Source organism: Sus scrofa, chromosome 14 (genome assembly GCF_000003025.6).
Source record: "Sus scrofa isolate TJ Tabasco breed Duroc chromosome 14, Sscrofa11.1, whole genome shotgun sequence".
Classification (NCBI taxonomy): domain Eukaryota; kingdom Metazoa; phylum Chordata; class Mammalia; order Artiodactyla; family Suidae; genus Sus; species Sus scrofa.
Window position 1 is genome coordinate 8,455,964 of NC_010456.5, and position 27,530 is coordinate 8,483,493.

The 27,530-nt window shown below is 39.3% G+C and overlaps 1 protein-coding gene across 2 annotated transcripts; it reads left to right on the top strand.

The window, feature by feature from the left end:
* ADAMDEC1 (ADAM like decysin 1) lies at window positions 1–27,345 on the top strand. Of its 2 annotated transcripts, none has more exons than XM_021074375.1 (14): window positions 1–292; window positions 529–647; window positions 1,525–1,601; window positions 2,352–2,430; window positions 3,870–3,946; window positions 5,269–5,455; window positions 5,671–5,733; window positions 6,827–6,898; window positions 7,194–7,363; window positions 7,709–7,790; window positions 8,449–8,579; window positions 9,974–10,151; window positions 13,532–13,615; window positions 27,187–27,345. In XM_021074375.1, exons 1-13 carry the CDS (start codon window positions 244–246, stop codon window positions 13,610–13,612), a joined length of 1,365 nt encoding a protein of 454 aa, XP_020930034.1. In that variant the 5' UTR covers window positions 1–243; the 3' UTR covers window positions 13,613–13,615; window positions 27,187–27,345. The 2 variants fall into 2 exon arrangements, with proteins under 2 accessions (XP_020930034.1, XP_003132859.2); XM_003132811.3 differs by lacking the exon at window positions 27,187–27,345 and adding an exon at window positions 15,088–16,017 and having other exon boundaries at window positions 2–292.

A 27,530-nucleotide genomic window follows, 5' to 3' on the forward strand; every position in this document is an offset into this window, starting at 1 on the left:
ACAGATATAAACACCTCTCATAAATGAGGAACATTCTCATGATAACTTGATACCGCAATCTCTTGGCAACTTCCCAACGCCCTTAGGAAACATACCCTAATCTCACAAAGAAGGTTTGAGGTTTTTATTTTTATTTTTTTTCTATTTGTAAAGAGAAGTAGGGGAAGATAAAACTGGAGAGAGAGCTGGGGAGACCACATCTTGGCACTCTGAAGCACATCTCAGCTACCTGCAGTAACCAGCATGGCTTTGGGACTGCTTTCTCTCCTCTGGCTTATTGTTCAACCTCAAGGTAAGCCCTGCTCTGTTGACAGTTCCAAAGAATTGTTTCTTCATTGTCATGTCTTTCCAGAATAGGGAGAGAAAGCTAAAGAAAACGTCTTTATGATCAAAGCTGAAGGGGAAGGAGAAACTTGTTCTTTTCAACATTTCCCTTCTCAGTGGAAATTGTCTTTCCATGCCCTTTGAACAAACCAACCAACAAAAACTTTTAAACATGGTGTATCAATATTAGCTCTCTTTCTCTAGCAATAGCCATGAAGGAAATGCCGGAATCTGAGACCTATGAAGTAGTTCTTCCTAAAAAGCTACACATTTTACACAAAAGGGAGACACAGAACAACCAGACAGAGAAGCCTGGCAAAGAGGTAAGCAATGGAAATGACGGTGGGATTTTTACTGTCATCTAAAAAGACAGTAAAGGACCTTTTTACTAATATAAGTGATATCACACTCAATATCTAATAGTTTAATCTTGAAGCCCATATATACCACAGCTCCCTTTTGCTCAGGAGAGAGGAGAGGATTTCTTGAAGTGATTTTACAATTAAGCAGCAGAAAGGGAGTTAACTGCCTCACTTGATCAGAAATAATAAAGCAGCCTGGATATTTCTCCAAGTGTGTAGAGGAATCAAAAAAAAAGTGAACACTAAGAACAGCCATTTCTAGGAAGAAATGTTTCTAGCCAAGCTCAACAAAGCCCTTTCTCCCTGCCCTCACTCCCGGCCCCCACTGAATTGCCTTTTCCTTTGCCATTCTGTCTATAATGGAGAAATCAAGTCATCTCACTAATCAACAAGAATTTTAATGTCTTAAAGATATTAACTCTTTGACTATTACATTTTCACAAATATCACCCTCATTTTATGATATTTATTTTAATTTTTAGTCGGTTTTTGGCTGTTTTATTTAGCATATTTGGTTTGGCTTTAAGGTAATAAAAATATTTAACTTATTAGTAAGCCATTAGGATACATAAGACAGCATACCACACATCAGAGCAAACAATAAATCGCTATCTCACATGTTGGAGTTAGTTTAATCTATATTAACATGAAACTTTCTGGAAACCTATCTTAATGTACAATTTATGTTTGCTTTTACATATTTTAAAAGCATAAGAGAACAGCTTTTGTCCCACATGCATTTCTAATTATTATTCTATAGGTACTATGTATATCATTATATTATAATTATTTTAGATGCATAAATATAAATTATCATCATATTGTTAAATATTTTTAGGAAAGATATGAACCTGAACTTCAATATCAGATTATATTAAATGGAGAAGAAGTCATTCTTTCCCTACGAAAAACTGAGTAAGTTGTACTTCCTGCAAGTCTAATCACTGGATTGTACTAAGAGACTGTGGAAAAATAGATCTTCCAACTCTGTATAATATAATTTGAGACAGAAGACAGGAAGCATCTTGAGTATTAGATGCTAATAGTTTGTGTTAACATTATTTAAGAATTTTGATGTTTCCCTAGGAAATTATTTGCAAAGTATAAAACAGAGAACACACCAGTGACCTTTCCTTGCTGCTTTTTAGAATTTACTGAGAAATTTTCTACACAGATAAACTCAAACCTTTTATGTGACTTTCCATTACTTTTATAAGAACATATATCCAAGCCTCATTCAGGGCACACAATCTTGAGGCAGATGCTAGGGGACGGGGCTCCACTACATTCTGTAGCAGTCAGTAAACTTCTCTCTGAATGCAATGGGCCTGGATGTGTATTTGTGACCCAACAAACAACCTTCAAAGATCCTGGGGAGGCTGCATCATTGGTGCAAAGAATCCCCAAATAATCCACTTGAAAAACAGAAAAATCCCTATTTGATTCCTTTATCAGAAAAGTATTTGAGGGCATTCCTTTCCTCAGATCTGATAGATCTAAGGCTTTGATTTGAAGACTTCCAATGCTGGAAAAGGATCAGGGGGTCAGAATGTCAGCTCTTTCTCACTATAGACATTATCATTCCTTTAGTGCTAAAGATTGTATTAGGAATATTGGTCTTTATTGCCACTGTGAGAAGGTTATGCAACTTTCTCTTCTCTACAGGCACCTCCTGGGTCCAGACTATACTGAGACATATTACTCACCCAGAGGAGAGGAAATCACCAAAAGCCCTCAGATCATGGTAGGTTCTGAATGCTCTGGGGGACCCTTACTTCAATCTGCTGCTTACATCATAAGGTTCATAGTTCCAAGGAAGAATTTATTAAAAAATCAAAAGACTTGAATGCAAGGTGCTCATCTATGACCAATGAGAAAGCATAAAAAAAAAAAAACATAGCTTTTTTAAAAATGTAGGAGTAGGAGGAGGTTTCCAAGTGCTGCATCTTTAGAAGCTACTGAGACAACGATATCAATAGGTTAGAAATATTCTTCCCTAAGGACTTGAAATGTCATGTTGCTATTTACTATTTCTAACGATACATGCTTTTATCCTGAGGTCACAATGGAATATCAATTAATTAATTAATATAATTTTTGTATCTGGTTAAACCACCATCCTCTAGATAATGTCAAGGTTCAGACACCACACATTGAAAAAGCCAAGGGAAGAGCAGGAAGAGAATATAGAAAGCCTCAGTCATGGAGTCATAAGTCAGTTTCTCAGAGCCACCTGCCAAGGTGCCCCAAACATCTATGTGTCTATTTAAAAAAAAAAAAAAAAAAGACTTCTGCCGCAAATGACTCTCTGTTTCCTTCTCACATCAAACCCCTCATTTCATGGACATTTGGAATTTTGCTAATATTGACCTCTGGGGAAAGCATTTGATAAACTCATTCATGCTTAAGTGTGAATGGTCGGCGATATCGTAATGTGGTACCTTTTTCAAGTCATTTGTAAGAAAATATTTATGATGACAAAGTTTCTTGAAAATGAAAGAAAGGCACAGGTGAAAGTTTATTTTGAATCAGAGTTTATTCATTTGCTTTCTTGGGTCATTCTACATAAGTGACCTCCCTACTTTGCTTAAATGAAGCACTAACCACGTCTGAATTTCTAGGTGTAGACAAATGCTCTGGGTTTTTGATGCTGATAGAGGAATTCCACTAACACATCAATTAAAATAATGAGTTGGACCAGTTAATCTGAGGGGCTCAGGGCTGGAAGTGTGGCTCTTGAGGACTCTAGAATCTAGAAAAATAAATACTTTGTTTTATTGATGTGTGAGGCACAGTGGAGCTTGCACATAGAACCAAATTCCCAAAAGTTGGTCCTCCACTCCTGAGAGCTGGGGAGTGCTGTAGATCTCATGGGAAACTGGCTAACCTCAAATGCACATCCACTTTTGCCATGACCCTGTTTGGGTTCAAACTCCCTGGACTTCTCTTTAGTGTGAATTAGTGTCAGAAAGACAACTCAGCCATCAAATATGGAGAGTTTCCAAGGTCTGTGGGGAAAGAGTTTATGAAACCACTGAACTTCTCAATGTTTTTGTTTCTGGGAACTGCTCTGGCCACAGCCACTACTTGAAGAACTTTCCTACATATTCAAGATAAGAACTTTCAACACCACTGTGATACATTTATTTTTATAACTAAAAACATATTTTTTTCTAACCTTAGGAACACTGCTACTATAAAGGACATATTTTAAATGAACGGGATTCTGTGGCCAGCATTAGTACTTGTGATGGGCTGAGGTAAGAGCCACTTGCAAAAATATTAAACCTCAGGTACCATTTTGTTACACAGAATTGAGTCTCCCTGGACACCACGTCTTTTTACTGTCTTGGTGCAATTTTCACTATTGATAAAGTGCTGAAGGTATGTGGTTAAAGTGAAGAACAGAGTATCATCCTTGTACTCATTTCATTCTCTGCTGCTCTAGTAGAAGTTATCCTTACCAATTTTTAAGCAAGTACTCCATTCTGGAGCTTGATGATATCTGGATCTATTTTCATGTTGATCTCCATTCCCCAAAACCATTCCATTTTATTTTCTTAAAGATGCTACCCTGCAACTATCATGGTTGAATATAATTTTTAGAAAAGTATGTGTGTGGTATTTCTGTTTACTAAGGTAATTCTTGCCAATAGGGAAAATTTGGAAAGTGTGAGAAAGCACACATAAGAAAACATCCACTGCAAAATTTTACCTCTGAGTTTCACTAGTATTAAGGTTTTGTTGTGCTTGCGGCCTTTTATGCATATAAACAAAGGTATCTTTTATGTGATTTAAATATGAAATAGAATATACAGGACTCTTTTTGCAACATGGCTCGCCCCACATGACATCATAAGCCTTTTCCCATATCATAAACTACCTTCATAAATGTAATTTTTTAACAGCTGTATTGGCTTCCTAATATTTCATATGGATTCACTATGTATTTCTGAACTAAGTTTCCTTCTTTTTTTCTTTTCTGTGCCCCCTTCATCCGACATATGGAAGTTCTTGGGACAGGGATCAAATCCAAGCTGCAGCTGCAACCTATGCCACAGCTGTAGTGATGCCAGGTCCTTAACCCAGCTGTGCCACAGTGGGAACACTTTAATTTTCTTTCTAAGTTACTCCTAGTTCCAAATTCTTCCTCTAGCTGATCTGCTCATCATTCTTTCTCTCTTCGGGGGTTCTTGGTATCTAAGAATTCCTTTACTACACTCCCCATTATATTCCTGGGCCTGCCAAGAAATACTTGGTAAATATAAAAATATGCTACGAACTAAGTGTAAAAATATACTACGATATTTACTGAGCTCACGGTGTAAATTCCAAATTCTTTGCAACAGCTTCATCTTAGTACTCCTTGTTCAGAATTGTCTGGCTGATTAAAATAGGCTCTGTTTTACTGCTGACAAAATGTTGATTATAATTTCATCTAGCAACAGTTAGCCACAAGGCCCATGAATGAACACGCTGTGCGCGAGCCTGAGGCTGAGGGAGGAGTGTCCGTCCACTCTTGTCAGTGACTGTGACCCTGTGTGGCAGAGAATGCTGAAATAGGAGCCTTTGCATTTCGCAGGGGATACTTCACACATCACGATCAGAGGTACATGATAAAGCCTCTGAACAGCACTGACCAAGAAGAACACGCCGTCCTCACACACAACCAGGAGGAGCTAGACCCCACTAACCTTACCTGTGGTGTAAGAAATGTTGGCAGGAAACAGGGCCATGTCCGAACTTCAAGGTCACTCAAAAATCCAGAGGTGAGAGTCGCTTTCCGACCATCACTCATTACGTCTGTCTCAGCAGTGATGTTGATATACTGGTGGGCTCCACAGTGACTCGTGTGATGAACCCATACTTCTGTTACTTATTCTTCAATTTAACTTGCCTCTGAAGAAAAGAAAAAAAATCTCTTTGTGAGCTTTTCACTCTTGCAGAGTGAAGATGCTGCTAACAATGTTCTCTCTTTGTAAAGAAAGAAGACTTTCTTCAGGCTGAGAAATACATCGATCTGTTTTTGGTGCTGGATAGAGCCTTTGTGAGTACAAAATATGTGTGCTTCTGGGCCACTTAAGTCACCTCTTAAGTTTTCTTATCAAGTGGACACAAGCCATAAACTATCCTGGCTGGAAATACAAAACCTGTCCACCTGATTGTCTTCTCTGCTCTACGTGCCTTGAAAGAAATTGCTTTCACTCACACCCCCTTCCCCCGCCTTTAAAAACTCATCTGCTGCCAAATATTCAGATGTTGGAAATACATTCAGTGCCAGAAAGCAAGAGTAGAACAACTAAAAACATAAAAGAACAGTTATTAATATCTTTTCAAAATCCTCACTATAATATGCAAATGTAGGCATAACTATATATACTGTACAAATCTATTCAAATATTCAAAAATTGCAGAATTTGTGCTTTTAGTGGGGGAAAAACTGTAATTGTAATGTATACATGTAAGGATAACCTGACCCCCTTGCTGTACAGTGGGAAAATAAAATTAAAAAAAAAAAAAAAAGAATTTGTGCTTTTAGCTTGCAAATACTGCTTTATTCCCAAATTTTAGTAATATTCAAGTAGTTTAAAATCATTGACATGGAGTTCCCGTTGTGGCGCAGTGGTTAACGAATCTGACTAGGAACCATGAGGTTGCGGGTTCGATCCCTGGCCTTGCTCAGTGAATTAAGGATCCGGTGTTGCCGTGAGATGTGGTGTAGGTTGCAGACTCAGCTCAGATCCCGCGTTGCTGTGGCTCTGGTGTAGGCCGGTGGTTACAGCTCCGATTCAATCCCTAGGCTGGGAACCTCCATGTGCCGCGGGAGCAGCCCAAGAAATGGCAAAAAGACAAAACAAACAAACAAACAAAAAAAAACATTGACATTACTAATTTGATTTATTCAACTTAATTTGAATTGAAATTTTATATGAATGCATAATTTTTCTCTTGCTAAAAAGGTCTTACATTTGAAATAGAATAGTTGAAACAGATTCTTATATTAAATAGACATGGAATTAATATACACTTATTTATGTTGAACTGTATAATTTTTCTTAAAATGTAAAAATTGTGTGCCCTATCAGCTTTCTCACTTTAATTTGTGATTTTAATTACACTCTGCATTTTGTATTTTACAGTATAACATGCATAATGGGAATATAACTTCGATAAGAAGCTTTGTGTTTGATGTGATAAACCTACTCAATGTGGTAAGATATTTGTTCAATAAACATATGTTTGCATAAGCTTAGGGCTTCCCTATGTTTTCACTAAATGAGGAGTTGGGACAGTCAAAGTGGCTTAAGGTCAGCAGTTTGGGGAAATGTAGCAGACAAAGATCGACATCAAGGGAAAAATCACATATACTGTAGCAAAAGCAAATCCTATGTTTTCCGTTTTCAAAATGCGATACATTTACCCATCACTTGTGGTCAATAAAATAACTAAAATACTAAAAAAAACAAAAAACGCTCAATGTCATGAAGAAAAATATTCTTCCCACAGATTTATAATACCATAGATATTCAAGTGACCTTGGTAGGTATGGAAATCTGGTCTGACGGTGATAAGATAAAGGTGGTACCCGAAACAAGTGTCACCTTTAACAACTTTCTGAATTGGCATCATTCTAACCTGAGGAAAATGAAGACCCATGATCATGCTCAGCTACTCAGGTGAGCACATGCTGGCCAGGGCCAGGTCGGTTTTGATAAAGTAGGTAGTCACCCCAAAGGTTTCTTGGCAGAGATTTCTGTTCAATTCTATCTCCCCAATCAGTTGTCAGAGAGCCTAAAGTTCTACTAATAGCAACTCACCTGTGAGATTACTGGTGACTCATGGACCCTTGGATGTGGGATAACCAGCTGTGGTCATTCTAATGCTATAGAATAGCAGATTTGGGGGGGGCGCGGCTAGTGACTATAAAAAGGGTGGGGCAACAAGGGAAATCACCATAGTTGACAAAAACCAATGGTTCCAACAACTCAGATTGTGACAGTGTCCCTGTAACTTTCACACAGTGGAATCAGCTTCAAAAATGGAATTGCAGGAATGGCAGCCTCGAATTCCTTGTGTTCCCCATCATCTGTTTCTGTTATTGAGGTTTGTAAACATATAGTTCTCTTCTATGAAGACAATTGCAACATCTTATTCAGAGTTAGGACAACGTACCTTGGTTCAGTCAGTAAATAAAAGTAGAAATGAACCTATTGGTAAATCACTACATGGAAGAGCCCTCGGGTTATGAGACTGTTTCTCTTTACATTGACCCTCCCAGAGGTTTTGTCCTTTAGTTGGTGTTAGGAAATAAGAACAGAAAGGGAATCCAGGTGCCATCTGTGGCCTGAGGAAACTTCAATTTATCATCCCTAGTACCGATGACCAGGGAGGTCAGACAAGATGCATGTTCATGTCATGTGGCGAAACACTACCAATGTCATGGGCATCATGTCAATAGTTTTTGGAGGTCTTTAAGTACCTTTGGGTACTTCCTATGAAGAATATAATTACCATAATTTAACCATAGTTTATCAAAAATTCATCATTAGTTCAGCAAATATAGCTCATCTAACCACTGGCTCAATGGTTAGATGTCCAGAAACCAAGTATATTGAATGTTTATTCAATAATTTATAATCATCAATGACAAAGAAAGAAGTTCAAGGGCTCATTTTTTTCAATTTTTTTTTGAAATACTGAACATTGGGAATAATTAAAAAATCACTGAATAAAATGTCATGGATATTTCTATTTTTTCTAGGCAAAGAGAAAGAATAGAGTCTCTCTTGTAGGACTGATGTCACATGAGTTAGGTCATGTCCTCGGGATGCCTGATGTTCCATATGATACCAAATGTTCCTCTGGGAGTTGTGTAATGAATCAATATCTAAGGTGAGGCCTTGTCAACTAGAGAAAAAAACATTTCTTAAATCTTAAGAATTCAGATGTAGTCTATATAGTTATATGGGCATTCTTTTTAAAATATAGGGCTGTGGGAGTTCCCATTGTGGCTCAGTGGTTAACAAATCTGACTAGAAACCATGAGGTTGCGGGTTCAACCCCTGGCCTTGCTCAGTGGGTTAAGGATCCGGCGTTGCTGTGAGCTGTGGTGTAGGTTGCAGACGCAGCTCAGATCCCGCGTTGTTGTGGCTGTGGCATAGGCTGGCAGCTACAGCTCCAATTCGACCCCTAGCCTGGTAACCTCCTTATGCAGTGGGAGCGGCCCAAGAAATAGCTAAAATATATATATATATTATATATATATATATGGCTGTCTTTCTCACTAATTCACCTTCTACTTCCTTGTGTACAGGATTTACCCAGATATCAGACCACATTATTTAAGATTTCTAGATATGCCAAGATAGTTTATTAGTGACCATGTTATTTTCAATTACAATAACTTATTTTAACTTAATTTTAGCTTAAAATAATATATTTTCTAAAAATGTTTATCTAATTAACATGATGACATCATCCTTATCAATCCCTATCACAAATCAATTCATTTTTATGTTATTAATAATTGCCTTTTAATTCCAGGCACTTTGCAAGGTCTTGGGATAGGAAAATGAATGAGGCATACCTTGCTTTTTTTTTTTTTTTTTTGTCTTTTTGCTATTTCTTTGGGCCACTCCCACGGCATATGGAGGTTCCCAGGCTAGGGGTCCAATCGGAGCTGCAGCCGCCAGCCTACGCCAGAGCCACAGCAACGCAGGATCCGAGCCGCGTCTGCAACCTACACCACAGCTCAGGGCAACGCCAGATCCTCAACCCACTGAGTAGGGCCAGGGACGAACCCACAACCTCGTGGTTCCTAGTCGGATTCGTTAACCACTGCGCCACGACGGGAACTCCCCAGGCATACCTTGCTCTTGAAGTGTTCATAAATAGGAAGATATATACGTTCATAAATAGGAAGATATATACGTCCTAGGACCTCTAAGTCTGTAATTATTTCCTTTCACTGGTTCATTGTTGTGATGATAGCTTACCCCTCAGCCCTCAATGGTGACGTAAGTGAGTGATAACAAATGGCTCATCACTGCTGCCATTTAGGACAGAACTGACTCCACACAGGACTTTGGATTCTCCCAGCTCAACAACTGAGCATCCAAGAAAAGAATTTTCCCCCCAGCATAGTATGCATGGTCGACTGAACTCCACCTATAACATAGCACATTTGGAATTTCCACTGAACCAAGTAATATGATTAGTCAAGTCAGATTCTCATATTCTCTTATCACTATGTATCATGGTATTTCTCATTTCTCTTCTGGTTGCAGTTCAAAATTCCCCAAGGATTTCAGTACAGGCAGTCGCTCACATTTTGAAAAATACATTTTATCTAAAAAGCCAAGATGCCTGTTGCAAACATTAGTTCCTAAAAATCTGATGATGAAACCAGTGTGTGGAAATCAGCTTCTGGAAGCCGGAGAAGACTGCGATTGTGGCTCTCCTAAGGTATGAAAACATCCACGGCTTAAAACATTTACTAGAGAGTTACTGTGGCATAGGAATTATGCTGTTTTCTTTTCTTTTTCTTTTTAATGTGTCCTTTTGGAAATTCTTTTTAACTTGGCATCGTAGTAAAAAGTAAACTTGCACTTGGTTTTAGTACTGATTTTAGTCATCTTTTGAAAAGTATTTCAAAGCCAGGATATGCTTATCATGATTGGGTGAAGTCCAAGGTAAAGAAGTAAATCATTAACTAAAACATGTCACTTATGATATTACCTAGATATATTAGTCAGAAGTTCCTAAATCATGTAAAGTCACAGCTGATCATTTATTAAGCAATCACATTTAAAAATCTAGAAGTAAGATTTCTCTCTAGAGAGCCGGCTTTCTCTCATCAAGCCAGTGTGTAAACAAGACAGAAAATATAACAGAAAAAGAGAAAAATCACACAAACCTGTAGAAAAAATGGGTTAACATATAAGATTTAAGATAATTGCGACACTTCTGCTAGTCTTTCCAAAATTCTGACCCCTTAAGGCATTGGTATACTCTAAAGAATGTCTCTGATAGAATGTTTATTAGTAATCCCATATTAGATTTCTATTTTCTCAGTAATATTCTCTTACTTTTAAAACTAAGAAAATGAATCGCTATTTGAAGAGACTTTTTTACTGTCAATCTTCAAAATGCCTTTATAATCACAATCTCCTTTATTACAACAAACCTACAAAATAGGACTTTTTTAAAAAAATCTTTTCAGGGCCACACCTGCAGCATATGGAGGTTCCCAGGCTAGGGCTCTAATCAGAGCTGTAGCCGTTGGCTTATGCCACAGCCACGCCAGATCCCAGCCACATCTATGACCTACACCACAGCTCATGGCAACACTGGATCCTTAACCCACTGAGTGAGACCAGGGATTGAACCCGCAACCTTCTGGTTCCTACTTGGATTCATTTCTGCTGCGCCATGACGGGAACTCCCAAAAAAGGACTGTTTTGTTCCCAATTTAGAAAAGAAGTGAGATTCAGTAAAGTTAACTAGATCCAAGGATACAAAGCTAGTAACTGGTGAATCCTATTGCAACCCAAGATTTATCCCTTGCTTTAAGGGGTCCTGTGACAATGGGGAAGGCACGTAATCACTCTACACCCGGGTTTATTCATCCAGAAAATTTACGCTATTGAATTATATTAAAAGTTTTCATGATGCACCTTAATCGTTCACAAAGACTTTACAAATATTCTGTTAATTATAATGAGATATGGAATTTCATAAATGATTTGATACTTTTCAATAAGTTAGACTTAAGTTTATCTCTTTCTCCCTCACATTCCCATATGGTTTCTCGGGTGGAGGATAATTGAAGTTGTTCACAGTCCTAGGTATTTCTGATTTCAGCAGGTAAATGGCATGTATGCAGTACATTCTCTCTCTCTCTCTCACACACACACACACACACACACACACACACACACACACGCAAAAAAAGGGGGGGATGGGGGGAGAGAGAGACAGAAACTACTGTCTATTATACTTTAAGTATAATATCTAGCTCCTATATTGTTTCCATATTTTATTGATTTTCTTCTTCTATAGTTGAATAAAATTAGAGAGTTAGAGAGTTCAAGCTTATGAACAGTTGAATTTTAAATAACTGTTTTCTTATCCAAAAAGTGGTATATATAGTTTATATATTATCATTTAGTGAAAAATCCAGTTTTCTTTGATCATCTGCTTTTTTATTATATGTATATATTATTCTAGATTTAAAAATAATCATTCTATTTGTCTAGATATGGTCACACAACTATTACACAATCTTAGTGATTATAACTATGTAATACACTTTAATATCTTTAACGGAAAGTTTCTTCATTTCTTTTCTTTTTTTTTTTTTTTTTTTGCACTGTTTGCATGGCAATTGTTCTGTGTTCATTCTTCCATAAAACTCCAGGTATTTTTTTTTTTTTTATCAATTTGCTACTGAAGGCTACTGGCATTTTCACAATATTAAACATTGTCTTAAAAGACAAGTTGCTTTTAAAGTTTTCAGGAAAGTTATATGTAAAGTTCTTTATGTAGTTCTTGCACATTTTGAAAATCTATTTTGAAACATTTTCATTTTTTTTTGCTATTAATATGTGTAATCCTTTCCTTTTCATTTAGGTTCTAATTTATTACTGCTTTTCATATTATTTTATTATTGTCTTAAATAGCTGCCTCATTGACTCATTCAGTGTTTTTAAAGTTGATTCTTTCTTTTTTCCCCAGGTCAGGAATTGTGTTACATATAAATAATGAAAATGTGATTATACTTTCCAATTATTATTTTTCATATATTTTTTGTCTCATAGCATGTGTCAGAATTTACACAAAAATATAGCCTATTTACACAAAAAATATAGCCTATAATTCTCAATTATACTTTATTTTATTAGATATTTTTTTGCCATTCATTGGGTAGATTTTTTTATCATGGTGATGCATAATTCTGGTTAGAGTTTCTTTATATATGCTTAAATAAATAATGGTTACTGAATTTGTACTAATTTTTGCCATCTATCTTTTTTTTTTTTTTTTAGGGCCATACCCATGGCATATGGAGGTTCCAAGGCTAGGGGTCAAATCTGAGCTGGAGATGCCAGCCTATGCCACAGCCACACCAATGCTGGATCCAAGCCATATCTGTGACCTACACCAACCACAGCTCACAGCAACGCTGGATCCTTAACCTACTAAGCAAGGCCGGGGCTCAACTTTGCATCCTCATGGATCTAGTCAGATTCGTTTCTGCTGAGCCATGACGGGAACTCCTCCCCTCAACTCTTAATATGATGGACTTATATTCCTTTATTCTATACAGTTGAGACACTCTTGCATTTTTGGTGAAAATAAAAAAACCTGCATAGTTTATAATGGAAAGTTATTATATTAAGAAGCTAGTGTTTTACTAATATTTTCTACAAAGTTTTGAATTTATATTCATAAATGAAGACGTGTGTGTATATTCATTAGCAGTTCTCATTATCAGAATTATGCAAGTTTGATAAAATGAACTGAGGATTCAAACCGTTTGAATAGTATAGAAATAGTCTCCCTCAGACTTTTAAATTGGCCTACATGTAATACCCTCTAGGCATATTTATTTGGGTAATTCTTGGATAATTCTACTTTTGTCCTTTTAAGAGGCAGTTTTCACTCCTCCACATTTTTGTCTATCACTAAATTTCCTTGGTCATTTCCACTGGAATTTGTATAAGAGAGTAGTTTAGTTTAAAAAGTGAAATTTCGTTGTTATCTTGTAGCAGAATTCTGTGTACCTAGCCTACAGGGAAGAAAAATGCTTGAACCCATTTTCTCATTGTCTATGTGTTTTAAAGGAATGTAACGACCCTTGTTGTGAGGCCAGGACCTGCCTGCTCAAACCTGAAGCTGATTGTGGAAAAGACACTAAACCATAACATGTAAGACCCTTTCTTCTTTTGTTGTTCCCAAATATTTTCTCACTTTCATTTGATTTAAGAAAGATGTGCCGCTGAGTTCTATGATACACTAAAACACAATTTATTTTACATTTTTAAAGATGACACAATTTCAGAAATGAAAAAAAAAACTGCCATTCTGAACATAAATAACTCACAGTTGTGTGTACACTAATCTACAAATGAGAAAAGTGGCTACTTTGTCATCTGTGATATTGGGACTGCTGAAATCTATGCTAAAAATTGTATAAACTTCTGTCAGGCCGTGATGAGTTTCACACAAAGCAATACGACAGACAGAAAAGTTTATTTAAAAAGGCCTCGATTGATGAGCAGATTTTGTTTTTTGGCGCTGACAGTTGAAATTTGCAACGTAGTCAGAAAATAACACTCCAAGATTTGACAAAGTTATTCCTTTAAACATGCCTCAATAAGGAGTTCCCCTCATGGCTCAGTGGTTAATGAATCCGGATAGGAACCATGAGATTGCGGGTTCGATCCCTGGCCTCGCTTGGTAGGTTAAGGATCCAGCGTTGCCGTGAGCTGTGGTGTAGGTCGTAGACACGACTCAGATCAGACATTGTTGTGGATGTGGTGTAGGCCAGTGGCTACAGCTCCGATTAGACCCCTAGCCTAGGAACCTCCATATGCTGCAGGTGGGGCCCCAAAAAGACAAAAAAAAAAAAAAAAAAGCCTCAATAAGCCATGATCCGCACATTATTGTTGTGTTTTACACACTCTTACATGAGTAGGACTAGAACATCTAATAGTTCTGAACATATTCTCCAAATCTAAAAATGGCAGCAACAACAACAAAAATAATAAATGAGGGAAAGTCTCAGGATAAATTACATGAAAAGGAGTTATCCTTACTGAATTTTCTGAACCTTTTCTGACTGGAACCTGCTGAGAGATGATAAAGGGAGTAATTGACTCAAAGACCATGGGTATCACTTTCACAAGGAAAAGTCACAGCAAGGTCATAAGATGAGGCGCATCACTCATTCTTTTTCCCCCAAGTACCATTGTCCTCAGCTGAACCACTGGGAATTCTAGAAATCAGACCCATCTTCTTCCTCTGTCCAGAGGCTTCAGAAGCACAGCATTGCAAAGAAAGTCCATTCAACTCTTTAGGGGTTTGGAATGATAGGTGGGCATGCCTGCCCCCTTACCAGGCAAGACTGACAATTTTGCGTCATGGAAAGAAAACTGGACTTGGACTCGGGAAACTTCAATTCTTAATTCTGGTCTAAAGTAGCTGTGGCCCTTTCGGCCAAGTTGTTCACTGCATTTGCTCACCTGTAAAATGAAGATAATGATATTATCTTTCAGTAGGGCTGTTAGTATTATATAAATTCCATAAATATTTACTATTATGTAATTTTTTTACTATTATGTAATATTTTATAATTTATCATAACCATGGCTTCCAAAATTTTTTTTCTTCTGATCAGAGAGTGAATCCAAAAACCTCTTTCATTGAGACACCACTTGCCAGGACAAGAATCAAGAAATCTAAACCTGCCAAGAACGTCTCATATTTTCACCCGTGTTTTTAGATATATTTGCTTTTCACTTGTCATTATATTTCCTATATTTTTACCACTCCAGCCAAAAGGGAAATAGATGTATTTAGAGAAGCTGACTCTTCTAAGCCTGGTCTTCAAGGTATTTTTAAGGATTGTGAAGTTCTTGCTTAGCTCTACTCTCTGGAGAACAAAAGAAATTAGCCTTTAGCTAAAACACCTCAAAATGCACTGCGGAATTATGCCAGTTCAAATCAGAATTATATAGTTCCCATTATAGCTCAGTGGATTCAGAATCCGACTAGTTCCATGAAGATGCGGGTTCCATCCCTGGCCTCGCTCAGTGGGTTAACAATCCGGCATTGCCATGAGCTGTGGCGTAGGTTGCAGATTCGGCTGGGATCTGGCATTGCTGTGGCTGTGGCACCGGCCAGCAGCTGCAGCTCTGATTCTATCTCTTGCCTGGGAACCTCCACATGTGGTGGGTGTGACCCTAAAGATAATTTTTAAAAAATCAGAATTGTACATTGTGTTTTAATCTCAATTGGGATAGCCCATGAAAAAATAAGGCCACTGGATGAGTGAGGTCTTCGGTGGGAAAAAAAAAAATCAGAGTTCATGTGTCATTTATTACTCCTCAGTATTCTGCTTGCCTGACTCGTAGATGTGTGGTATATCATGTCAAGATTAATGAAACATTTTTATTTTATCATGTATAATCTTGTCACCATCACATATATTGTTGGTTTTGAGAAGTCTGCATGGCTCACCTTGTAATTTAGCCACCAAGAAATGTTTCAATCATCTATTGATTTCATGAAACACACTGTCAATGAATAAAATACCACTTTTTGAGAATTTTGTGTGGCCCTTTTCAAAAATGAGTCTTTTCTAGCTTCCGGGTAGGTCTGTGTTATGAGTAGATAATTTCCCGTTTGGACATTTGTCAGCATTGCCACAGAGCACAGGCATCGTGAGGGAGAGGAGAAAGGTCATATCCTCCTTTATTATTATTTTTTGATGGGTAAATAGATTTATTAAGATAGGACACTTCTGAGAGATGCAAGTGGGCCAGCAAGGAGGCTCTGCCCCCAGGATCCGGTGGGCCATCCTCCTTTAATGCTCAAAATGCAATGACTTGAGGCTGGTCACACAAGACTAGACTTCTTTTCAACGTTCCTCTAAATGCTTTTTAACGGTTACTGCAAATAATTGCCCAAATTTCCACTGAGGCCTGAGTGGGGAGAAGAGGGACTTATATTTCCAAGGATTGGGCTTTGGAACAAGTGGCCTTCCAGAAAGCTCTGCTTGCTGGTCTCGGCCATCTCCCCTTTCCCCACCTGCATATTACTGGTGGGTTGGCACTACCAGTATTACAGGAAGTGGCACGTCTGCTGTCACCGGTAGCCATGCTGCAGCCCTGACTTGTCAATATCTCTGTGGTCCACTGGGCTAGTACAAACTTCCACCCAACTCTTCCAGGGAAAAAGGGTTAAGGTAGGCTTATGTTCTCGCCAGCTTCATGTGTAGATAGAGGCTTCTTAGAAAACCACTTGAGCTGCAAGGATTGCAGCTTTGGTGGCATCCTAAAGACAATAATGGCTCACGATGCTAACTGTGAAATTATCAGGAATCTTATGAGCTGGCTGTGGTGCACAGCTGTCACTAAAAAAAAAACCAACCTGCATACATTTACAATTAAGTAAGTTATATGAAAACCTATATTAGACCTCTCCAGAGAAACACCATACATATGCCACTTACATTTATTCACTATATGTGATATATACATAGAGAGAGAAAGAGACGGCTATATCTATATTTATAACATTTATCTCTCTATCTACGTAAGAGAGAGAGAGACTAAATTTTATTAAGAGAAGTTGGCTCACATATTACGAAGGCTGTTGCTGTACACCTGAAAACTAACACAAAATTGTAAAGCAACTATTGTCCCCTAATTTTTTAAAAAAGATAGATAAAATACATACAAAAAATAAATGTATTTTCATATAATCATAAAAAATTATGAAGGCTGAGAGGTCCTGAAATCTGCCACCTGCAAGTTGAAGAACTAGGAGAGCTGCTGGTGTAATTCAGGCCAAGGGCAGCAGAAGATGTGATGAGATGCCCTGGTTCCAGCAGGCAGGCAGGAAGCAAAAAGGGATAAATTCTTTTTTCCTCCAAATTCTGTTCTCCTCAGATCCTCAACAGATTGGGTGATAGCCCTCTGCCCCGAGGAGGGCTGTCTGCTTTGTCCCAGGGCACCCTGAGTACAGTCACGTTGACACATAAAGTCAGCCGTCACAAAAGCAGAGGCCATGCTGAAAACTTATCTTTTCCTAGTACACTCACTTGTTTTATGGACCTCTGCTCTTCTGGTTGTTTAGGTCCATCATAACCATGTGACAGACACACATACAGGTCTTCCTTGACTTATGATAGACTTATATCCCCAAAACCTCTCCTAAGTTGAAAATGTGTCTAAGACCCTAACCTACCAACCATCGCAGCTTAACCTAGGCTACCTTAAGTGTGCTCGGAACACTGACATTAGCCTACAGCTGGGCAAAATCATCTAACACCAAGTCTCTTTTACAATAAGGTGCTGAATGTTACCTATAAAGTGCTGAAGACCATACCGAATGAGAACTAAGTGGTCCTCTGGGTACAGAATGGTTACAAGTGTATTGGTTGTTTCCCACTGTGGTTGTGTGGCTGCCTGGGGGCTGCGGTTCACTGCCCAGGCCCAGCATCTGAGAGAGGATCACACTGCTATCACTATAGACATACATACATACACGCATATAGATACAAAACTTCTTCATATTCTTTTCCACTATGATTTATTACAAGATAGTGAATGTAGTACCTTGTATTCCAATAATGTAGGACATTATTGTTTATCTACTTAATATATAGTAGGTTGTATCAGCTAATTCCAAATTTCCAATCCATCCCTCCTCCAGCCCCTCCCCCTTGGCAACCACAAGTCTGTTCTCTATGTCTGTGAGTCTGTTTCCGTTTCATAGATATGTTGATTTGTGTCCTATTTTACATTCCACCTGTAAGCAATATCATACACTATTTGTCCTTCTCTGTCTGACCTCACTTAGTATGATAATCTCTAGGTATCACAACATAATCTTTTAAATATGGTTACTTTCTTGGCTTAGAAATAAACTAAAAGTAGAATCTGTACTCTTAATAACTAGACTAATTGATAAGACTGACTAACCAAGGCTGAGACTTCACTGAGGCCAAGGGGCATGCTAGGTGTGTGTGTGTGTGTGTGTGTCTATGCATACTCACAAGTACTGCCTCTGAGAATTCCATTCAACCACGGAACCATCACGACACACCCAAACAAAGAAAACTTGGGGTAACAGGCTGTCCTAAAACGCTAGGGTGAGTGAGGATGCTGAGGATAGTGAGTTCAATGACCAAGAGAAGGACAGGAAAGCCACTTGGGGCTGGGGAGGGGACATGTCACTGTTGTGGTGCCAGTTCAACCCTTGGCCGGGGAACTTCCACATGCTGCTGGGTGTGGACAAAAAGACCAAAAAAAAAAATAGACATAAATACAGCCATCTTCCTATAGTGTGGCTGTCTGCTGGTTTGACAAACACCAGCCCAAAGAACTGTACATTTTATGTACTTTGCCCGATTCCCTTCCCTTCCTCTTTATTCCCACGGGATGGATTCCATTTTATTACCTATTAACCTTTCTTCCTCAATTTCTGATTCGTATTCATCCCTAAAAATTCCGCATAAGAACCATCTGCAAGGCCCCTCCCTATAAATTTCCAGGAAAGCCGTTTACACCCCTGCAGGAGCCTCTCTCCCAGGAAAGCTGCAACAAGGAGCCGAGTTCCAGGAGGCAGGGAACACAGTGGATTTGCTCAGCTCCGCGGCCCTGGTGACACAGAACAGAGTGGGAGGGGCTCTCCAAGACAGCTTGCCTTTTCCCATCTTTGCACCTCAGTCTATTCTCCTTTCCTCCCACATCAGAGGGGCTGTGACAAGTGAGCATTGTTGAACAGAGTGGAGGACTCCAAGACCAGGGTGGGTGGACTTTCGTCTGAAGTCTAGAAGCTTAGCGAGGGACTCGGGCAGGGCTATAGTTTGTAGACTCAAAGGCGATTTCCTCAGTTATGGACAATAATATCTAGGGCTCTAGGCGCCCTCGTGTGGCCATAACATGTACAGCAGCAGAGCACTTGTCAAATCCCTTACTCCCCTCACAGTAAATCCTCTGGCTAACAGGACCCTGGACAAAGCCTTTATGGTGGGCCTGGGGGTGTGCTGGTGAAGCTTATGTAATGAGGAGATCGTGGCAGAGAGGAGAAACCCACAGAGAAATACTTGGGACCTCTCAACTGAGTCCCCCTTGCAGGTCCCGTCTGCATGTCTGCAGAAATTATCATAACATTGTAAATCAACTATACCTCAAGAAAATTTTAAAAAATGAAAAACAAAAAACAAAATTTTTTTCTGTTTTCCACTCCAATCCATCATCCCGGATAGCCTTGTTATTTGAAAAACTGATCTGACATTACTTCTGTGTTTAAAATTCTAATTTTATTGCCATCAGGATAAATTATCATCCTGTTACTTTGGCAAACTGACCTCTTCATGATCCATCTCCAGCATACCTGGGACACCTCCTTTTATGGCTCAGCCCCACCTCCCCAGTCCCACTGAACTTGTTCCACTGTTAACATCTCCACTATCACCCAGATCCATGTTTAGGTCAGAATTTTAGATATGAATTGGCTTCATCTAATTTCATTTCAATTCATAACAATCATCTACTACAGAATTCATACCTGGGAGCAAATCTCATCATTCCATTAATATTCAACTTTTTTTTTTTCTCTTCTGTTCTATAAGAGAGAGACTACTGCAATCACTACAAGTATGTGTTACTCAGTTGAAGCAACTGAGACAGTTCAGGAAAGGAAATGGCAGAAGCAAGGACTGGAAGGGCTCAAACCACAACAACAACAACAAAAAGAGAGAATAACATAACACAAAATGAAACAAAAACACACTTCCTGACTTCAGAGGAAAGAGAGTGAGAATAGCTTTCTTCTGTGATTTCTCTTTAGCAGTTAGGGGGAAATGAGTATGATCCTTAAAACAAGAAATGGATGGAAAAAAAAATTAAAACTGTCAAATTTCAGTTTCTATTTCTAACCATGGGCACCAGCAGACAGCAGGACCACTATCAGCAAAGCACCATGGAAAGAAAAGTCTCAAAGTAATTCCCTTCATCTTTGCAGGCACGTGACTGGAGTTTGAAATTGGAAGGGAATTTCTAACTTTGTGCAGCTGCTGGTGACTTTGAAAAGTTCAACTTTTTTTTTTTTTAAGATTTTCACTACTCTAGGAGTCCTCTGTGGTGCTTAGAAGTGAGGAGCGTAGTAAGAGTCAGTCCCTTGGTGGCTCAGCTGGTTAAAGATCCAGTGTTGTCACTGCTGTGGCTCTGGTTACTGCTGTGGCATGGGTTCAATCCCGGGCCCAGGAATTTCCACGTCCTTTGGGGCAGGCAGAAAAAGAAAAAGAAAAAGAAAGACAGAAACGAGGAGTAAAATAGTGGGACCCTTGCAAATTAATAGTCTAAGAGGCTTGAGCGTTCAAGAGGTTCCACCATTTGCTGATTACCTTGGAGCAGGTGAATTTCTTTTTCAGAGACTCAGTTCTTTCAGTTGTAAAGTGACTAAATTATTACATCACCACCACATATTGTTAAAATTAAATGGGCAAGTCCTGCCAGAGTGAGTGCTCAGGGCATACACTTTATTTCATCATAAGGTAGTAGGGTTAAGGCTGAATCAAGATTGCGTGTCTGAGTTAAGGAATATGCAGGTGCCAATATCTCCTCCCTCCCTTAACTTTCTTTTTGTGAGGAGACAACCTTGGCCCCTTAGCCGTAGGGAGTTTCTGGCACAGGTTTGAGGGCCATTCCCAACCTCTGCCCCCTGATTAATGGGGTATGGCTGGTACAGGCACACGGAGATCAAGCTGTGCTGGAAGATATGCCTGTGGGTGAATGCAAACTACAGAGTTTGCATGGGCAGTCTGCAGAGATTGTATCACCTTCTTTTCCAATTTCAGAAGAAAGGCATGTAGGATACCCGAGTAGTTTGAAATAGTAATAAGAACCTGGCTCCTGATACTTGATGGTGCATGAATTGCTCTCAGTCACAGGGACTCTAGGGCCTTTACACAGCCCTGGGTTAGCCATACAAAGATCCAAAGAAGCTCAAGGGTAAAGGAAAAAGAGAATTACAGTGGGACTTTTGTTCAGTCCCAGTAAACCCATAACAGTTTTCACCTATTCTGTAAATCAAGTGTGGCAATAAAGCTATGATGAATGATCAACTTCTTAAGTTGCTATTGATTGAATACCAGCAACATGCAAGGTGTGGCACCGTTAGACTCGATAGGGGACACGTGAATGCTCGCAGAGGGTTTCTGTCTTCAAAGGGCTTGCACATATTTCAGAAGATAAAGTGAAAATTATACTAATAATGTCTAGCATTGCAAATATCTGAAAGTAGCCACATACAGGGGGTAACTTTGGATACATCCCTTTATTAAGATATAAACAAACCAACCTACTACATACATGTAGACTATAGAGCAGAGCTAGGCAGGGTTTTAGGTGCAGGGGGGGAAGAGCAGTGCGTGCCATGGTAGGTAACGCAGGTAGCATAAAGACTGTGGTGCCAGAATGTGTTGGAGTCAGCGAAGGTGGACAGGGGATGGCCCCTTACCCCAGAGAGTGATTTATTATATTTATCAAATTGGAGGCAAAGGGTGGTAGGCATGGAATGAAGAACATGATTAAACCACAAAAGCCTGACAAGTGTACTCTGAGTTCTGTTTAATCAACCTTGGGAAAGGTGTTTCAGTTGAAACTGTAGGAAGATGAAAGGAAGGTCAACTGTGTAGGAGAACTCACACAGGTGTGCTGATAAAGGGAACAGGGGTGCCAAGGATGGAACAGGCCAACCAACCCATCAGTTGGCCAAAAGTAAAGTCCCTGCACGTTTTTAGGTGATGTTCTTAGACTGTTGTGCAAATAGTGGCTGGGTATAATAACTTTTGTCTCTTTCCATTGGACCATCCAGGCTTCAAAGAAATCCTCTTCAGAAAGGCAGAGGAGGCTAGAATCTCAGTCATTGGTTGGTAATATTCAGTTTCTTGCAAAGAAAATATAAATGATAAAGACAATATCCTGAAACAAATGGCTAATTTACATACAAAAATATTTGTTGAGAGTATCTTACATGTCAGGCACAATTCTAGGCATTGGAGGTATAGCACCCAAGAGACAAAATCTCTGCTTTACATTCTAGTACAGGTAGAGGATGAAAAACAAATGCATGAGTAAAAGTCTTCACAGACCAGGTACTAAGAAGCCTTCATTGATCAAGAGGGAAGGGGGATATAGAATGCTTAGATATTCGTAGGAAGACAAGTGCCATCTAAAAGAGAGTGAGCAGAGAAGGTCTTGAAAAGATACAATTTGAGGAAAGAGATAAAAGAGGTGAGGGAGGGAGCCATAGGGATGCTGCCCTGATGACAATGGACTGGCATATTCATCCTGGGTATGGGGAGAAGGACAGAGTAGCTAAAGAGAGCTGAAGAGAAGAGCCAGTGGTCAGGTCCAAGAGTAAGAGGGTGCCAGATCATGTAGGAACTTGTAGATGCTCACAAGGAATTGAGCTTCCACTCACTGTTCGATGGCAAGCCGCTAGAGGATTCCAAACAAAGGAGTTGACATGGCATTGCTTCTGTTGTAAAAGGATCCCTAGCTACTCTTGTCAAGGAGACCATGAGGGAGAGGCAATGACAGAAACAAGAAACCACTGATGAGGAGGTTATGGTGGTAAATCTAGTAAGAGAAGACTCTGGATTTGTTGAGTGGTCAAATCCAGTGGGGGAGCTGAGACAAGGTTAGATTCACAGTCTATTATGAAAGAAGAGCCAGTGGGGTTTCCCAACAGACTGTGTATGGAGTGTGAGAGAAGAGAGCTGCCCAGGATAACACCAAGGTTTTTGGCTTGACTTACTACGATGATTGACAGCATTGCCACTGCCAGAGATGAGCAGGACATTCAGAAGAACAGTTTTGGGGGGTGAAAATCAAGAGTGGAGTTTCTGTCTATATTAAACTTGCAATGCCCACTAGACATTAAAATAAAGATGCCAAACAGACAACTGGAGTCAAGGAAATATTTCTGGGGCCTGTGAATTTGGCAATCAACAGTAACACAAGCACCTTTAAGATGTGATTTGTTGAGCTCTGCAAGAGAATAAGTATAGACAGAAAAGAGGTAAGTTCAAGGAGTGAGTCCTGAGACCCTCCAAAGTTTAAAGGTCTGGGATATGTGGGAAAATGAGTAAATAAAGCAAGAAGAGAGCATCTAATGAGGGAGAAAAAGCAAGGCTCTTCCTTTTAAGTAAGGAATGTGTATCCAAAAAAAAAAAAAGAGAGAGAGAGAGAAAGAGAGAGAAAGAAGGTCAAGGTCAAATGACAAATCGAAAATGACCAAGAAATGAAATCAAAACTGAGAATTAACCATTGAAATTAAAGTCTGGAGATCACTGGTGACCTTGATGAGTAGTTTCAGTAGAGTAGCTGGCACAAAAGAGTTTCTCCCTCATCCCTGCCTGGAGTGGCTCGCAGGTGGAAGGAAGAACCAGGAACAGTGATTACAGATAATTCCTTGGGAGGATTTTGTTAGAAAGAGATCAGAAAGATAACAAGGTGGCTGGAAGGGCATGTGAGGTCAAGAGAGTTGCTATCATTTGTTTAAAGAGGAAAATTACAGCTTGCGGAGGACTGAAGCGAAGGGGCGACTTGGTTCTGTAGGAACAGGACTTCAGAATAGGATCACAAATTCTATCACTTATCCAACTGGAGAAAAATCTAATTGCATCTCATTTCAAACCCTATCACCACAGGGCTTTACGTCTATGTTGCTTAAACCATTTTGACCTTCCCAAAGTTAGCGTATTTCTTAAAGCCCTTAGAAAACAGAGTTAAATTGAAGGTGAGAGATAATGTCAACCCTTGGACAAAATTGAGATTGTATGTATGTTATGTGCTGTTCTTTATGTTTCTTCATCTATACAGTGATCAAAGCACTATTATCTTTGCCATGAGGAAACCCAGACTCTAGGAATATTAAGTAGTTTGTTCAATGTCACCAGCTAAGTGATAATCAGAATTAAGAAGTGAAATTTCTACACACTCTTTTTACTCTGGGTCTGCTATTCCCCAGGAACAACCTTATGCTTTTGGGTCAATTGAGTGAGTCAATTTTTAAATGGCTCTTGGTGCATTTATAACATGACATTTCTAAGCATATTAAATTGTGGAAAATATGATAGCGACTTTTTAAAAATCCAAAACTTGTAATTATACTGGCCATAAGGTCATAAGTTCTACTTACAATGGTCTTAGACAAGGTCTTAGAAGGTCTTAGAGGGGGAAAAAAAGCAAAACAGGAAATGCATGGAAACATAGCATTCCCATGTTTAAAAGAAAAAATCTTAGAGAGCTAGCATTCCTAATTTCTGAATAAGACCCAGAAAATAAGCGATTTGCCAAAGGTCGTCAATTAGTCACAGGTGAACACAGGGTTCCTGCTTTTGAATCTCGTGTTCTTTTCAATACACTTAAAACACAATTAGTGGGCCAAAATTAGCTTCTACAAAAAGAATCGCAAGTTCCCCTTAATTAATATAACTTCGGAGTACTTTGTATTGACCTTTCTTTTAAAGTCAGACAGAAAATGCTAATCTTTATTCCAGTTATTTCCGTGTCAAACTTTTGCCATCACTATCATAATACAAACAGGATTTTCAAAATTCACTTCATTCTACTCATTCACTTGAACTTATTACCCCTTTTCTTCATGTTTCTCTTGGCAAAGGACATGCAAGAACAAACATTTTGAGTCTGCAGAGGGGGCTGCCTCTCATTTCTGACTTAGAATATATTCTTTATCATCCATCACCCTTCCTAGGCCCCCACTTTTGCAAATTCACTTTGTTAAGTCCTTAAGAAGAGGTGAGGGGTTGCATCCCAAGTTGCCAGGTAGGAGAGAGGAGCAGGATTGAGGGAAAGAAGCAGGGGAGGAAGCTCAGGAAGGCAAAGCTGAAGAGGGATCTGGATTGTGAGTGAGGTCAAAGGGAGAGAGCAGACACATTCGGCACAAAGCTGGGAGGCCTCCAAGACACAGTCTCCTGGTCGACTACCTGTTAAAGGGTTGTTCCTAGTGACAACAAGGATGGGACACAAGCATCTACAATCTCAAAACCCCTGAAGGAGGAGTTCCCATTAAGGAAGTTAAGACCTTCCATAGTGTCTGTGAGGATGTGGGTTCAATTCCTGGCCTCACCCAGTGGGTTAAGGATCTGGTGTTGCCACAAGCTGTGATGAGGTCGCAGATGTGGCTCAGATCCCAGGTTGCTGTGGCTGTGGTATAGGCCAGCAGCTGGAGCTCCGATTTGACCCCTAGTCTGGAAACTTCCATAGGTTGCACGTGCAGCTGTAAAAAGAAAAAAAAAAATTTTTTTTAAAGAAATTGTGAAATCATCAGAGGCATTTCACAGTATCAGGATGACAAAGCAGATGCAAGTGGAATGTGTTAGGAAGAGTTGGAGAGGAGAAAATGCCACGAGAAATATAGATAAACTTTGTGAGAAGTTTAACTGAAAACGGAATGAAGAGGGTGATGGTGGGGTTCTTTGGAATATGGGTTTTTGTGAAAGGGAGAGATTTTAGATTATTTAAATGTCAAAAGAAAGCTTCTGGTTATGGTAGATTGGTTCAGTTTATGGAATGCAATATCGTGAGATGGGGAAAGAACAGAATCCTGAACAGGTAAGGGATTGTACTGCCAAGGGATATCTCTTCTCATATAATGAGAGAACACATGCATATAGATAGGTTTCACAGGTCTTTGCACATTTGTTTGCTAATACTTTCTTTTTGTATTGATTTGAAAGAGTTCTACATTATAAAGATATATACCCTCACTGTTTTTTTTCTGGCTGTGTCTGTGGCACGCAGAAGTTCCCAAGCCAGGAATTGAACCTGCACCACAACAGTGACAACTCCAGATCCTTAATCCACTGGGCCACAGGGAACTCCTGCCCTCACTTTATCTTATGTGTATTGCATATATTTCTGGAGTGTTTATTTGCCTTTTAATTGCCATTAATTTGTGGTTTATGACATAAAACGTTTTATAAATAAGTTTGGATGAAAGTGGTCAAAAGGTACAAAGTTCGGTTCTAGGATAAATAAGCACTGCAGATATAAAATACACCATGATGACTGGAGGGAACAGGGTTGGGTGGTATATTTGAAAGTTAAGACAGTAGATCCTAAGAGTTCTCATCACGGGGAAAAAAGCTAGTGGGTATGAGAGATAGATGCAAATTAAACTTATTATGATAATCATTACCTAGTATATATAGTCACATCACTATGCTGTACAGTTAAACAGTGCTGTAGTCAATTACATCTCAATAAAATGGGATGAAAACCGCAGTTATGTCTCTTCACTTCCCCCTCTTACCCCAGGGACTCCCTGGTTTCTTTGATTAGGGTAGGGGTGGAATGTGGATGAATATCTTGTGTTTCATTCAGCACTCTAAAGGCCACCCTCCACGTGTCCCCACATGGCCCAAGCCTTTATTTAGCTGGGGAAAAAAATACGTTCTCAATATTCCTGTCTAGTGTGTTTTCTCACACTTTCCTTGACAGTTTCTTCGTGTGGCTCTCAGCATAGAAAGATCGTCTTCAACCAACATTTATAGAAACATCCTTCAATGACTTTTTTTCCCAAGACATACGTGATATGTTTCCCTCTTAAATTTCTAATACCTCTGGAATCAGATTCATATTAGGCAGAAAGTAGGAATCTCTGCCCACCCACTTCCTCCACCACCACCTTCTCCGTGGTTGTCCTTAATTGGTACATGATGTCCATCTTCCAGGCTTTAGCCTCAAGCACCTCACGGATTGTGCAACACGGTCGAGGAACACTCCTTGTGCTGGATCAAAACTGCCCGTCTGTCTGCTACGGTCTTCATCTCGTCCTCGTCGCTGTGGAAGCGCAGACGGTGCACAACTTTTATCAAGCACACGCGCCCCTCTTCTCCCAGAATCACTCAGAATGTTTCCGGGAGTTTATTTTTCACGATTTTACTCATTTCTCAGATTAAAGGTATGTCAATCTTTTTTAGGAGGGTTGTCTTAGGGTGCTTATGAGATAAGGTCTCTCTAGGCACAAAGTTCACATTCGAAATGATAAATGATAAAAACATTAGGATCCATTCAT